The sequence below is a fragment of the Onychomys torridus genome, chromosome 19 (assembly GCF_903995425.1).
Source record: "Onychomys torridus chromosome 19, mOncTor1.1, whole genome shotgun sequence".
Taxonomy (NCBI): Eukaryota; Metazoa; Chordata; class Mammalia; order Rodentia; family Cricetidae; genus Onychomys; species Onychomys torridus.
This window is the reverse complement of record NC_050461.1, coordinates 15722727-15738817: the sequence shown is the minus strand read 5'-3', so window position 1 is coordinate 15738817 and position 16091 is coordinate 15722727. Positions and strand designations below refer to the sequence as shown.

General features: G+C 38.9%; 1 protein-coding gene across 1 annotated transcript in view; it reads left to right on the top strand.

The window, feature by feature from the left end:
- Positions 1-15588, top strand: part of Frk (fyn related Src family tyrosine kinase) — a 101641-nt gene extending 86053 nt beyond the window's left edge. Inside the window, exons 5-8 of the mRNA XM_036168967.1 lie at positions 886-1044; positions 10070-10251; positions 12292-12457; positions 12836-15588. Of these exons, the coding sequence (XP_036024860.1) occupies positions 886-1044; positions 10070-10251; positions 12292-12457; positions 12836-13047 (719 nt within the window). The 3' untranslated portion in view covers positions 13048-15588. The remainder of the gene's footprint in view (positions 1-885; positions 1045-10069; positions 10252-12291; positions 12458-12835) is intronic.
- Positions 15589-16091: the final 503 nt, after the last annotated feature.

The window sequence follows — 16091 nt, the reverse complement described above, 5'->3', positions numbered from 1 at the left end:
TCCTGAGCAAATATCAAGATGTGACCAATTACAGTGATACTTCTGTAATGTTATATACTAAAAACAAGAGATTTAAAAATGACTGTTGAAATGTAAACTCCAAGCATCGTTCCTTCTCCATTTTATTTGATATTAACTCTTTAATGCATTGCCTATGAGTTAGAGTTCGGTCATTCAAAATCAATTTAACTGTTAATGAATTTTCAAAGGAGGCTTCAGAGCCTCAAACATTTAGGGGTCTGATGGAGGAACTGGATAACGCAGGAGAAAATGTTGAGTATCAGTTTCACACTAAACATATACAATGATAAAATACAACTGTTAGCTTTTAGAAATGTCCCAGAACATTTATTTGGCCTATCCTCTATATTTCCACAAAGGCATGTTCCACAATGGAATACAGCAAAGTCATTGTATTAAGGTGTTTTCCAGCTGTTCCTGGAGTGGACAGTGAGTACCAAGGATAGGGCAGCAGCCAGTTCTTTCTGGATCTGAAACCAAGCACTCTGCCTGGAGTAATTAAACATTCCATGTCTGCCTGTGTTTGTGTTAACAGGCACTCTTTCCTTACGTGAAGATGCCCACCTTATGTCATCAATTACACTGTCAGTACCTCTCTGTCTTTTCATTTTTCATATGGACCTGAATCCACTTGCTCTCCACTGACACATCGTGGCACATAAACTACATACCCCTGACACAACGGCGCATGTAGTAATTAGGTTGCTCCGGCTGAACTGATTCCATTCTTTGATAACTCTGAAGATTTGTGATGTTGATGCTCTTACATTACTGAGAGTCAAGAGGCAATCTCGGTGATTCCCACCAGGCTGCTGTGGGGATAGAAATGCCTCAGTGACATGAAGTGATTTCTTCTTGTTTCAGGTTCGATGGATCCAAATGACTTCCTGAGGGAGGCACAGATAATGAAGAGCCTGAGACATCCAAAGCTTATCCAGCTGTATGCTGTTTGCACTTTAGAAGATCCAATTTATATTATTACAGAGTTGATGAGACATGGAAGTCTGCAAGAATATCTCCAAAGTAAGCTGAAGACTCAATAAAAGGAAGGAAAGGAGGAATTTCGTTTAGCTAGTCCCATAAATGTCAATTTAGCAAGCCTTCTATAACCCAAAAGATGTTTACAATGTGTGTATGTGTAGGAATGAATGTTGTAACATTGGCCAGCTCAACTACTATTTAATGGAATATGTTCTGTGTATTCAAAAGGGGGAAAATATTTATGTAGTGAAAGATGAAATTGTTAACAATAGACATATCAGAATACTTCAGTATAGTGTGCATAATTGGTGGATGGATATTTTGTGTATTTCCTTCACCAACTAGTTGAATATTATTAGCCATAGACCAATATGTTCTATGGAGGAGAGTTGGTGGACATCGAATACTTTGAAAAAAGATAAAGGTATCCTAGGCTCTTTGTTCTTAAGTTTGTACTTGCGTGTGTCTGTGTGTCTGTGTGTCTGGGGGTGGTGGTGGTTATTTGAAGCTACCTCCGAGACTAGGCACCATTAGAATTTTCGGGCTAAACAGCAGAAATATAGTATTACTGTATTGCTCCATTTGATCCCTGTAGTCACAGTAAGGGCACTGCAATGTTTATCACAAATGAATAATTCAATAAATAGGAAAACAATAAGCACTGGAACAAGATGTTCAAAATTGAGATAAAGTACTGAGAGAATAATTCATGCTTGGACAACAGAGCCATCCTCTGATTTTTTTTTTTTTTTTTTTTTTTGCAATATCAGAGTAAACTGAGAGGATTATGAGCAGGTGAGAAGAGGGGAGGGGAGGGTTCAGGAAGACACGAGCACTGTGCTTTCAAGGGGGAGGTTGAGAAACAAAGCAAAAAAAGAACAGAGATCATGATGTGTCCTACATAGTGCTGTGAAAAACTGAAATATCCTCAGCTCCCTTGCATGAGCTCACCAAAATTAGCAGCCTCAGAACATGGGCCTACCACAGAAGAATTAGTTTCAGTCACTTGTCTTATTCCTACAACAATGCCAAAGAGCGATTCTCCGTCATATCCAATGAAGTGTGTTGCAAATATCACCTATACCAGCCACATGAGGTGGAATTGTGAATTCCCAATATGTAGGCCTGTTTAACTAATTAACCAATTTATTTTGTCTGGCCTAGCTTTCCTTTTTGGTTCTTCTCATTCTGTGATGCCCATCCTCAGACTTCCCAGCAAATGAGAGTTCTTCTAAGATTTAGAAGATAAACTGTAATTTATTTTCCAGTTACTGTCACCTACTCTTGGTGTTTGAATGCTTGTGTTCATCCATATCTATGATTGTTACTTCTAAATCCTTTTCATGTGTATCATCTGAGTTATTTCCCCAGGGAACAATACTGTAGTAGTACTAATTTTTGGAGGAGATATATTGTGCTGGTTTTTCACATTCTATTTTGTGGTAGGACCTAGGCATCTGGAGTTAGGTTGTTGGTCGTGTTTTTGGTATGTGTATTTGTGCCAGCTTTGTTGACTGGCTGTTAAGATCCCTATTTGTTGTTACCCAAACTTGTCAGGTTATAGGCCAGTCGAATGGTGCTTGAGAGTCAATCCCAGGACCACTCAGGTATTGATGTGCAAGTAAGGTATCAGAAGTAGTCTTATCTAGTGCTGGCTGCAGCTTCTGAGCATAGCAACAGGCCTTCCCAAAAATTCACAGGTGCTTGTTGCAGATGCTCAGATGTCTATGGAAGGCTTGCGCCATTATGAAGCTGGTCCTTAGGTGGCAGGGCCTGGGGTCATAGTGGGAGTGGGTGGTGCTACTTGTAGGAGGTATGCAAGTCTGTGGTAGTTCTCAGGTGGTAGTGGCTGGGGCTGTGACAGGGATGAGTGCTGCTAGCTGGGGGAGGCTCAGCAGGATCTCTGTGATCCTAAAGTGGCCAGGGTTGAAGTCTGGGTTCCAGGGTGGGTGGACATTACTGCTTGACAGTGATGCATGGGACTCTGCATGTTCATCTGGTGGATGGGACTAGGCTGTGCTTACTTCTCCATTCCTGGAAGTCTGCACAAACATTTCCATCTAAGCAAAGCCTTGGCTGGCCAACTGTCAGATCCTGACATTTCATCTCTCTCTCTTGGTTCCTCATGTTCCTCTTCCCGGCTTCTGCTATTTAACCCTGAGTTGTTAATCATCTGAGAGCATTACTGATTTGTTTATCTCGCTTATGTGTAGCATCTCCTAAACTTAACCCCACAAGGACCGGAAGGTGTTTCTGTTTCAGTGTTTGAGCAATGTCTGATGCACGGGGGTGTGTTTACTCTTACACGGTGACTGACTGAATTGTTAAGTTGAGGTTACCCATCAACTAAAAAGATTGGGATCCAGAGTCAGCAAGTTTTGAGACTGAGGCACCGACTGGAAGAGCTCGGATCGGTCCATCCAAAACTCAGACTTTGAGAATGTCTTAGGCCTGTTGATGCGATTTACTCAGGATTGCCCTGTCTTTGGATTTGGCCACTAGGGGCAAATTTACTAAGGCCTTCGTGCTCAAGGATATTTTGCAGATAGGAGTAATGAGTGTATATTTATTACATCTAAGTCTTTACCAATCAGGAGGTAAAAACTCAATAAAATAACCTTGAAGGATACTATTACTCTTGCTGAGCCAAAAAACTCTTTAGTGATAGCATGTAATAGATTTAATAGAATAGATTTAATGTAAAAGATGTTATAAATTGCTGCAGGTTTGTGAACTTTGCTCTAGTTTTGATGCATGGTGGTCGTGGAAGTCCCGTGACCTTAGGTGATTCGTAGGCCAGTTCTTCAGAATAGCAAAGCCTATTAGCCAGTCTTCCAGTATTGGGCTTGTTGGTGAAAACCTTCCATGCCCCCTGTAATAGAATTACAGTATAATGCATGTTTGAAAGGATGTATACTTTTTTTTCTATATAACAATCTTTGTAGTCTCTAGCTGATTTGTTTTGGTAATAACTTTCTTCAAAATGGGAGAAGCCAATTAAAATACTTTAGCATTGAGAATATTTGGTAACATCTATCTATCTATCTATCTATCTATCTATCTATCTATCTATCTATCATCTATCTATCAATTAATCTATCATCTATTTATATATCTTACTGACATTATTTTTTACATATATACCATTTTTATTAAATATACTCTGTGAGAAAAAGACTACCTTAAAGTACCAAATTTCATGTCAGTCAGACCTCTCAATAAGTATGGAGATGAAAGAAATCAGAGAGGGAAGCTTGGTCTAAAGGCTTTTACAGAAGAGTGTAAAGGCACCCTTGCATCTTCATATGAGAAAGCGGTAGATTTCAGAACTCCATTTTTTCACTTGGTTCGTTCTAAAAAAACAACCTCTAAACACATAGACAGTCTCGCTCATAACTGTGTGTTTAATCAGAGGGAGGGGAGGACGTAGAACACACCCGATGCACACTATGATCAAGTGATAGCATTTCTCTGCATGACAGGGTCGCTCGGCACTGATCTGGAACATGGGGGAGGCAGATAGATGTCTGGTTTCAAGAATGAGCAGCCGCATTGCTCTGCTGATAAGAACTCGGGGAAAAAGGGGTCTCACACTTTCACTCAACCCATGTAACACAAACTTAAACGAACATGGGTGTTCATACAGGTTGTGGAAAAAAAGACACTATGACGGATATTAGCTTTATATTGCTTTCTACTGAAGTTATGTTTTGAGTATATTCTAAGTTACACAGGTTTCTTTATAGACTGAAACCAGACAGTTTAATGTGACAAACAGGATGGCATCCGTGTGAGCTGGGATGTCCTTTCCAGTGTTTGGCCACAAGCGTTTAGGAGGAGTCATGTAGAAAAACAAAGAATTAATATTTATAAAAGAAATCTTCACATATCAGGTATCCACAAACTGAATAATGTTATATTTGGGGGGGCAAAATAAATACTTAATGACTGATTTATTGGCCCTTTAATAAATACCATTGAAGAAAACCTGGGTATTTCAGGTAATCCAGGCCATCATATAGCAAAATGTGTTTACCTACATACATATTTTACTAATGACATCTTACTGAAACTTAAAGAAAGTAAACATCTGTATTTGATTTAGCTTATTGAGCTTCCTTTTTTCTCAATAAATACATACAAAAAGATCTGACACACATCAGGCATCTATGTACCCCTCAAGGAATAACCAACATTTTCTGTTTTCGTAAGTTGGGTTCCCACTCATGGTTCATGATTTTCACGCCCAGTTTGTGGAAGTGGACTGCAGTAGGCAAGTGTATTATTTTCATCAGTGTCACCTTTAGTCAAGCAGAAGTGCGTAACTGTTGTCCTTCGGAAGCCTGGAGGTCTCTCCATACTCCTCCACGGTTGTGTGTTTAGAGTCACAGGCAAGGCATGCTTAGGCAGGCAGCACAGAAGAGCTTCTGTGATCATAACATTTCAGCCTCAAACAGGCCTGGATTAGAACGTCTATTCTACAGCCTGCTCCCATGGGTAGTCAGAAGCCCTGTGAAGTAGAAATAATAGTAAACAGCAGTTTGTATATTGGTCTGTGCATTTAATTAGATTATTTACTGGAAATCAGGTACATGAGGTAATAACAGGGGAGGACATGTACATTATTTCTTTTAAAAAATACTGTAGTACTTTCTATGTTTCAGATGTTTATCCAGATTGCTTACAAACATGAACTTAACTCATTTTTCTAACATCTTATGAGGCAAATATTCTTAGTTTACAATTAAAGAAACAAGCATGGGAAGGTTAACAACCCATTTCAAGTGAATGTCTGGGACCATGGTTTCTGCTTTAATGCCATGGATAGCGTTGATATTGTTTCCCTAGCCTGAATTAGTTGTCTGTTTTTATCTTGCAAACATTTATTATGCTACTTGCTGTAGTCAGTGTGCTGGCTAGTTTTATGTCAACTTGACACAAGCTAAAGTCATCTTAGGGGAGGGAACCTCAGTCAAGAAAATGCCTCCAGAAGATCAGATTGTAGGTCAGCCTATAGCATTTTCTTAATTAGTGATTGATCGGGGAGGGCCCAACCCAGCCCATTGTGGGAGTTGCCATCCCTGGGTTGGTGGGCCTGGGTTCTGTAAGAAAGCAGGCTGAACAAGCCATGATGAGCAAGTCAGTAAGCAGCACCCCTCAACAGTCTCTGCATCAGCTCCTGCCTCCAGGTTCCTGCCCTGTATGAGTTCCTGCCCTCACTGCTTTTGATGATGAACTGTTGTTATACGGGACAGTGAGGGAAATAAATCTTTTCCTCTTTCAAGTTGCTTTTGGTCATGGTGTTTTGTCACTACAATGGTGTCCCCAATGAAGACAATCAAGAATGTGGTTGTGACTAACTGGGTTTCATAGCTTAGGGGTCATAGTTCATGGCTAAGGTGCCAGAATTTGACAAAATTATCTCAAAATTCTAATAGGGTTGCATCTATTTCCAAACCAACTCATATTGTCGGCAGGAGCTGCCTATCCTGGGCTATTGTATTGAGGAAGACAGTTCCTTGTTGGGTTTTGGAGAGAGGCTGTTCTGCCTTCTTTATTACACAGGACTCATAACTTGGCAGCTTGTCACAGTAGTGTGAGCAAGTGAGAAAGCAAGAGAGTAGTGAGCATCAGTAAGACAAAACCACAGCCTTTTGTGACTTAATCTTGGAAATTCTGTGCTCTTGGTTTCCATATTGCTTCAGTTCAATGTGTAACTGGGTCCAGTCCAGCCCAAGGGAAGGTGATGATGACTAGGAAGCGAGGATCAGTGGGAACCATTCCAGCATTACCACCACCTATGGCTAGTCACCAGCTTCTCCTATTGCCTATACCTCTCTTTCCTTACTGAGTGGATTTGATACCAAAAGGCAGGCTGTTGTGGCCATCCAAGCAGTAATTATGCTCCATGCTGAGCTTTATTTCATTTTCATGATATTATTTGGTTTTCAACCGAGTAACTGATGTTAGAGACCATAACATACAATTTAAAGCTTTTGTGACTTCACACACAAAATTAACCATTTTTAACATGGATAAATTGTTCTTTAGGTATCTTTCTCTGAGAAGTGACACAAGGATTTGGATGACTTTACATTATGAAATTCATCCCTGTAGTTTCATAGTTGAGGGGGTTTTAAGGGTCAGAACTGAAGACCCCGTTGATTTCTGCATGTATCCTATTGTTCCAAATTAGCAAAGTGGCCCAACTTATATGTGATTTTTCTGTGTGTGTCCTGGATGAAAAGAAATCATGACTCAAATGATTAGTGAATCATCAGTCACATAATAATGGTTCTTGTCTCATGAAATGTGTGTGTGTGTTTCCCTGTGTGTGCATACACACCACACACACACACACACACACACACACACACTCATATATAATATACAAATGCTCATGATATTTAACTCTCAAATTTATTTATTTCTTAATTCTATTTATTCTCCTTTTTATTGGAAAAGTCACAACAAACGTAGAAAGTATATATATCTTATACAGTAACTTAGCATGTGATTATAACATGAATAGTTGAGTAAGAAAGTATGCAGCTCTCTCCCAAAGAATTTGAACATAGCAAGCATCCCAGAAATGTCTGAATATTCTAGCTCCCATAACTTCTTACTGTCCTGCCTTTTACAGTAGTTATTTTTCTCTTGACTTAGCATTTACCAGACCCTTTTTGCCTCCTTATTTTATCCCTGGTTGAAGACTGAACTCTGTGTCCTGCTGGACAAGAGCTTTGCCACTGAGCTGAACTGCAGGCCAGTTTTCAGACAAGCATTTTGGGATTCGCTGTTTCATCTGGCTGTCTCCACACCTTCCTCAGCCCTGTGCATCACCACTAGGAATACTGTTATTTCTGCGACCATGCTCATCAATGGCTCCTCCTTCCTTGCCTTTCACCTTCATCTTACTGAGTGTGTTTATCTAATTTGACTATGATGGTAGTTCTCACACCTTTGACTTGTAGGAAGTATATGTATCTTACACAGTAACTTAGCGTGTTTGTCTTTCATGACTCTTCTTTCAGGTTCACTTTTCTCTGCTGACTCTGAACGCTGATGTTCTCATGAAATGTGTTCCTTCCTAGGAATCTAACACACTTGCTCCCAGTCATTAACACAGCCATTGCATTTTGTACCTTTAGCTGCAATCCTGAGCTCCAGACTCACAGGCTTATCTTCTTCCAGCCAGTTCCACATGGGTAATTCACATATATCACTGGGGAATTAAAATGGCTTCAGTTTTGCATAGGTGCAATGATAATATTAACATCTAGGATCTATTGGGCTCTTCTTAGGTACCTGACATCGTGTTAAGTACTTTACATGTATTAATTCATTTGAAATTCCACTTTAACAATGGATACTTTGAGATAATTACTGCTATCACTATGTAGATGAAGACACTGAGGCTCAGGATGTTAACCATATTGTTCAAAGTTACAAAGCAATATGAAGAATAGCTCTGACATCAAATCTGATACCCTGATATCAGTCTCCATACTTCCTATGTATAGCTATCTCTGAAGTCAGGGCTTATGTCTAACTCTAATAACTGCAAGTCCAGTAAACTATATATGAAATAATATTTGATTTAGGAAGGCAAGGGGAGCAGGAGTTTACCCTTTTGTGAAATAACACTGACTTTCTCTATGTCTCAGAATACTAGCCCACAGTATGGTTTAACCTGAGGATGACTTATGAAATTTCAGAGTTTCCAAGGATAGCACTGGCACTTCTACTAACGATCAAGCCTATTCCACTATGTAAATTTCTGTACTTAGCTGTATAGAGTGAGCGATAGGTGAATTTCTGTCCATTTAAGGCATCTTTATACTGGAGATATGTACAACTAGTTCTGGGAATAGCAAACCTAGCATGGAAATTAAAAACACATTATGTATGTGGGTACAAATGGGATGTATACATTTTCTAAGTGGTATACTCTTAAGATTTATTAGTGATCTGACTTTTAAGGAAAATATGGTAGAAGGATGAAAACTTTTCTTTGGCTTAGCCACTTCATCAGCTCAATGACTAAAGCCAACTATGTGGTTTGTTTTCCTGTTAAAAAATTGAGTGTTTATGTATCGTGTGTGTGTGTGTGTGTGTGTGTGTAGGTCAGAGGTCAATATTGAGTGCTTTCCTCAATAACTCTCCACTTTATTACTTGAGATGGAGTCACTGAGTCTGGGGCTCATTCATTGATGAGACTGGTTAGCCAACAAGCTCTGGGCTCTTCCTGTCTCTGCCTCTCCAACACTGGGATTTCAGGCATGTTCAACCATGACCGGATTTTTTGTTTGTTTGTGTGTTTGTTTTGTTTTGTTTTTCGAGACAGGGTTTCTCTGTGTAGCTTGGTGCCTTTTCCTGGAACTCACTTGGTAGACCAGGCTGTCCTCGAACTTACAGAGATCCGCCTGCTTCTGCCTCCTGAGTGCTGGGATTCAAGGTGTGTGCCACCACCGCCCGGCAACTGGATCTTTTTATATTGGTACTGGAAATCTATAATTCAGCCTCTCATCCACTGAGCCACCTCTCTATCCTGGAAATGATCTTTAAAAAGGCAGAAGCGCCACGCCGTGGTGGTGCACGCCTTTAATCCCAGCACTTGGGAGGCAGAGGCAGGCGGATCTCTGTGAGTTTGAGGCCAGCCTGGTCTACCAAGTGAGTTCCAGGAAAAGGCACAAAGCTACACAGAGAAACCCGTCTCAAAAAAAAAAAAACCAAAAAAACAAAAAAACAAAAAACAAAAAACAAAAACACAAAAACAAACAAACAAACAAAAAACCAAAACCAAAAACCAAAAACAAACTCCTAAAGGCAGAAGTTCCCAAATGACAGTTTCCACAAAGGGGCAAATCAATCATGTGTGCTTTTGAAAACACACAGACTGGCACCTGTATTGTGATGGTGGTTTTTTTTTGTTTTTTGTTTTTTTGTTTTTTTTTCTGGTAAATTGGTGTCATATCACATATGACTGATTTATCAGAATTCTCAGAATTCACTTTGGTAGTTCAATATTTTCCCAAATAACCTCCCATTTTCTCTTTTTGTTTAGATGATGGTGGGTCAAAAATCCACCTGACTCAACAAGTAGACATGGCAGCGCAGGTGGCTTCTGGAATGGCCTATCTGGAGTCCCAGAACTACATCCACAGGGATCTGGCTGCAAGAAATGTTCTTGTTGGTGAACATAATATCTACAAAGTAGCAGATTTTGGACTTGCCAGAGTTTTTAAGGTAGATTTACCTTTGCTTTAATGAATTCTTATAGGGGGTTAAACACCAAACAGGTTAATAGAGCCTCAAGTTCATGATTATTATTTAAAACTATATTTCTCAGCTTGGTGTGGTACCCAAGCTGGAATCCCAACACTCAAGAGGGTGAGGCAAGAGGATTTTGGGTTCAAGGTCAGACTTTGAATTTCAGTGAGACCCTGGTCTCCAAATAATAACTGCAACGAAAGTAACAAAGCCACATGTACAAAACAAGCAAGTAAGCACAGCTGTGCTGTTTATCTATGGTTCATGGATAAAGGCAAAGTAGTTTAGGATCTTACCAACAGAGTACCTTTCTATTTCTATTTCTTCATCAAAGGGTGGGGCAATGAAGGAAAACAATGATCAGGTAGATTAATAAATATGTAATTAAGTTTGTGGTTGAATTTATGGCCTATTTTTCAAATGCTATCAGCCACATCTATTTACTTTAGCATATCTTTTACAGAAAGTAGTAGACTGTATCTGCCTTTGTTCACTTGACAATACATGCTGCTACCAAGATTCTGCAGCAGTCATAAACTCTGTATATGTTTATATGTATGTGGGCATGTGTGTGTTTTATAAATATGTGTGTACAAGTGGTCTTATCTGTATGAGTAAATGTAGGGGCCAGAAGTTGACATTGAGGTCACTTCTTCAATCATTTCTCTAACTTAGTGAAATGTTTTTATTAATTCTTTGAGGATTTCATACAATGTATCTTGATCATATTCATCCTCTCCCCAAATTGTCCTAGGTCTATCTCCCATCTCTCTACCCATCCAACTCCATGTTGTCATGTTCATGTTCCATGAGCTCTCTCTCTCTCTCTCTCCAAACCTTTTGAGACCAGCTGGGCTTTACCTTATTTTTGGCGTAGAGTTTCTCATAGAAACTGTGGTTATCCTATTGGCTAGATTGACTGGCCAGCAGGTTTCCAGGACCCACCTGTTTCCTTAGCATAGGGGCTGCAAGCATGTATCACATCACCTGATTTTCTTTTTTTAATTTGGGTGCTGGGAATCATGCTTGTCCAGAAAGTAGTTTGTCCATTGATCCACCTTTCCAAAACTGAACCACTGGGGTTTCATTTCCCCATACTCACCCTGTTTTGTGACATCAATAAGAAGGTACCGTAGGAGGTGTTTAAGTCTGAACTTTAGATTTCCACATTATCTACTAATAATATGACTGTAGAAATGGAACACAACGAGTAAAGATTCTTTTTTCATGTCACTTTTTCTTTTTTAGAAATTAATTAGAAACACACTCTGTTGATAAAATTTTAAATTATTTAGATACTGCTTTTTTTGGTATTAGCAAGTGGTTTAAATGATAATCAGTGCTAGCCTTTTAAAAAGTTTTATTTATTTTTTGATGTATATACATATTTTTGCTTGTGTGTATATCTGTGTATCATATGCATGGGCACAATGCCTGCAGAAGCCAGAAAGCCCAGATCCTCTGGAGCTGGAGTTACAGATATTTATGAGCCACCATATAGGTCCTGGGAACCAAATGTGGGTTCTCTTCAAGAGCATCAAATGCCCTTAATTGCTGAGCCATCTCTCTAGCCTTAATATCAGGAGCTCTTCTATACCAAGAGCAAATAAAACGAGGCATCCTTTTCTTCTTCCTCCTCCTCATTTTCCTCTTTTTCTTCTTCTCCTCCTTCTCCTTCCTTCTTTCTCCTCTTCTTTTTTTTTCCAGTTTGTAAAGGATTTACAAGGATTGATGTAAATGCAAGTTATCGGAAATTCTCCTGTATGCAATAGATTGATGCTCCTTCCAAGGCTATTATTAGCACACAGTCTGTTCTCAAGAAACATCTTGCTAATGACTTCTCACTGATTCTTCTAATTTTATATGTCTGGTTCATAATATGTGATATTGCAATAGAGATTTATCTAAGCTCATGTTGAATATTTCCCTGTAAATTTTCATGTGAAACAAGTCACAACTAAACAAGGGCAGCACAACCAATCACTAACTTGGCATGAATTCTTGATGTGTTAACAGGTAGAGAATGAAGACATCTATGAGTCTAAACATGAAATAAAGCTTCCAGTGAAGTGGACTGCGCCTGAAGCCATTCGTACTAATAAATTCAGCATTAAGTCCGATGTGTGGTCTTTTGGAATCCTTCTCTATGAAATCATTACTTACGGCAAAATGCCTTACAGTGGTGAGTGATTAATTCAGAAGTGGGTCTTTCCGCTGCAGATCACCTGCTTAGATGTGATTTTAACTGCTTTGCCCAGACTTAGAGGGCAGAATTATGAGGCTGACCATACTAGGTGCCTGTAGGAGCTCGGCAGATAAAATTTGATGATGATAATTTGCATTAATGAGGTGGTTTATTGCTTTCTTCTCCTTTGCTCTTGAATTGCAGTCTTATAGACATTACTTTCTGCAGGTTTTAGTTTAATGTCTACATCCTGGGAAGTGGATGGTGGATCTTATGGCTTTATCCAGGGAAAGAATTTGCATTGTAACCTAGAGTTCAGTGTCTATAAACTGAAGACTCTGATTGTCCATTTTTTTGCTCTATTCTGTTTCTTAGGTATGACAGGTGCTCAAGTAATTCAGATGTTGAGTCAAAACTACAGACTACCACAGCCATCTAACTGTCCACAGCAATTCTATGGCATCATGCTGGAGTGCTGGAATGCAGAGCCTAAGCAAAGGCCAACATTTGAAACCCTGCACTGGAAACTTGAAGACTACTTTGAAACAGACACTTCATATTCAGATACAAATAATTTCATAAAATGAGCACCAAAAAGAAGAAATACAACAAAGATGTGAAGAAAATCAGAATCATCAATCCATAAATGCAATGTCATAAACCAACTGTGAAATCAGTTTCTTTTGACATATTCAGGTGATGGGGTGAACTCAGCCATGTATTATATATTAAAAAAGATTATCTGTGTATTTTATTGACTAGGGAACACTGCAGGACAGTCTAAGATGTATGTCATTTTCTCACTGCCTGGTACAATCAAACACACTAAATGAAGTTATTTTTTTTCCTTGTAAGAACTACTCACATTTGATCGGAAATGCCGATCAAGAGAATCAACAGATGATAGTTTTTACTCAGTAACTGTTGTAGCATTTTTCTGTTTACAGATTAGAATGGTTATTCATTATTCTTCAAATCGCTGAATCCCATCAGGCTGTTATTATGAAGGAATCTGATTGCTCTGCAGCACAGCAGGACCTGTGCTTGGAGGCTTTTTCCCTCTTTTAAAATATCCTGTAACTACAATGATGGCAAAGCCATGTTAAATGACTTGATTGTACTTGAAGTAATTGCACATATTTTTCCTATGCATAAGTAAATGAAGCAGCTGTTGAGAAAAAGAATGAAAATCTTTCTCATTTTGTAGAAGGAAATGATGGTGTTTTTCTATACCTCAGTATGTGCCATCAGAGAATCGTCTGCATTAGTTTTAATCTCTTAATGTCAGGAATCAGGTTGCAAAGCTGATGAATTATTGTTTGGGAATATAAGGGAACCACCATACTGCCCACCTGGTCTGAAAAATAGATATTAACGTGGTTTAGGGGAGCTAGAAGAGAGATGGAGAATTGCTGCCGCTTCCTAAGTAATAATAAAAAGTTCCTTTGGCACACAGGCCAGTTTTAAATTGGCTACAAAACAGGCTAAGCACTGCTTCAGCTCTCGAGTCTTGGGATAATGTCTGAACTTGGTTATGAACTGTAGCGTTTGTCTGTTAAGACAGGGAGTTTTTTAGTATCTTAATTTTTTTCTAACTTTGGTAAGAACTTCTCTGTTTGCTTAGGCAATGAGTGTATCAAATATTCTGCCTCATGAATGACTAACAAGACTTCTCCAAAGTAATGTCAAAGTCAAGATTTATATATTTCAAGACCTTCTAATGCACAGCACTGAATGAACATAACAAAAGGAAACAGGGCATATCATGTTTACCTTTCATCCTTCCTTAAGAGAGAAGAGAATATCTAGATGGCCACAAAAATCTACTGGCAATTAAAAAAAGTCAGTTATTTTAACTAGAACCTAGGGGGCAGGGCTCCAGGGACTAACCACTAGCGGTTTGGTGATGTCACTGTTCTAGGCCCTCTTCTGTTGCCATGGTAAAAATCTTTACAAAAAGCAACTTAGAGGAGAAAGGGTTTATCATTCAATTCCAGGTCATTTCGTCATTGCAGGAAGTCACAGTGACGAGCTTAAAGCAGCTGGTTACATCATATCCACAGTCTAAGAGGAGAGAGAAAAAAAGTACATGTCTGTGTGGCTTGCTTGCTTACTTGTGCTCAGGTTAATTTCTGTGCACTTAAAAAATGTAGGACCCTTTGCCTAGGGAACAGTATGTTACACAATGGGCTGAATCTTCTCAGATCAATTAACTTAATTAAGACAATTTTCCGCAGACATGCCCACAGGCCAATCCAATATAGGCAACCCATCATTGGATCTGTCTTTCCAGGTGATTCTGGGTTGTGTCAAGCTGTCAAGTACAGCTAGCCATCACACCACTTAAGACTCAAAGCCTATCAAACTTTCTGATCTACCACAGGTGTTTTTTGTTGTCTGTGTTCCTGTGGTCACAGACAGCCATCAGTAGTAACTGAGGCCCCTTCTTGTCCTGTAGCCAACAAGAGAAAAATGGCTTCACACTTAGGCATTATTCTAAGCTTCCTAAAAAAAAAAAAAAACCAAAACATCTTTTGGGGGGAAGCGGGTGGTAAACACAAGTTCTATACCCAAGTCTGGACAACAAACAGTACAGTGAATGTGACTGTTGTGTGTTGATTGGCTTAGAAGAAAGTCTTCACTGAAGCTGGGGATATGAATTTCTCCAAGACAAGCTGTTTATTCAAATAAAATTAGAGATTAGTTGATGGATAGGTGTCCATTAACAAAACCATTTAAGATGAATTAACTGTTGGAATTAATCTATGTACATGAATGCATCCATTTATCATCTCAAGCATTTCTGAAGACTGCAGTCTGGATCATGTAGAGATAAAAGCTAAAGAAGCACTCAGAGAAGTAAAAGTATTAATATTTAAATCAGATGACAGAACATGGAGTTACTTCAGTTATTCAAGTTATCTGGTCTAATGTAACCAAGGAGATCATTTTCAACAACTAGTTGGTTAAAATAATAGAATGAAAGGACTCCCTTTTCTGAGTTAGTTCCTCCAGGGCAGATTCTACTTGGGGCATATGTATAAACGAATGGAAATATTCCCATTTCATTGTGCAAATTCAAATGCTGTGTACATTTTTTTTTTGTGGTAGCTGATAATAAATTTGTAGTAAGATCTGGTTTTGAAATATAAAGTGGTTATCCTTTCCTGTTTTAATACTGTGTGAAACTTGTTTAACTCATTATGTTTGATTCTCGGGGACATTTATGTTCAAGTTCCGTCAAAGAAATCTATTATTCCTGTTTTTACCCTGATGGATCATGGAGAAAAAGAATGGATTCAGTTATGAGAATCAGTAATAGATTTTTTTTAAGTTGACATAAATTTCTCTCCCTGTATAGAATAAAAGGGTCAGGAAAAAGATAGAGTTTTCCACAATGAGCCAGCTGTTGTTCAAGTTACCTCCCATAAATTGTAGCCAAGCACTTTTCGTGGAATGTTTTATTTATGTAATCCAGTTATTTGGAGGTAGTAGTGAGGGATGTGAGTACAACATTTTATGTGGTATTTCAAATCGTTTTTGACAAAACCTTAAGAAATTTTGTGATAGGAAAATTCACAATTCCATTAAGCCTCCTCATAGGAGCATAAGGAAGGAAATCGGTTTAAAT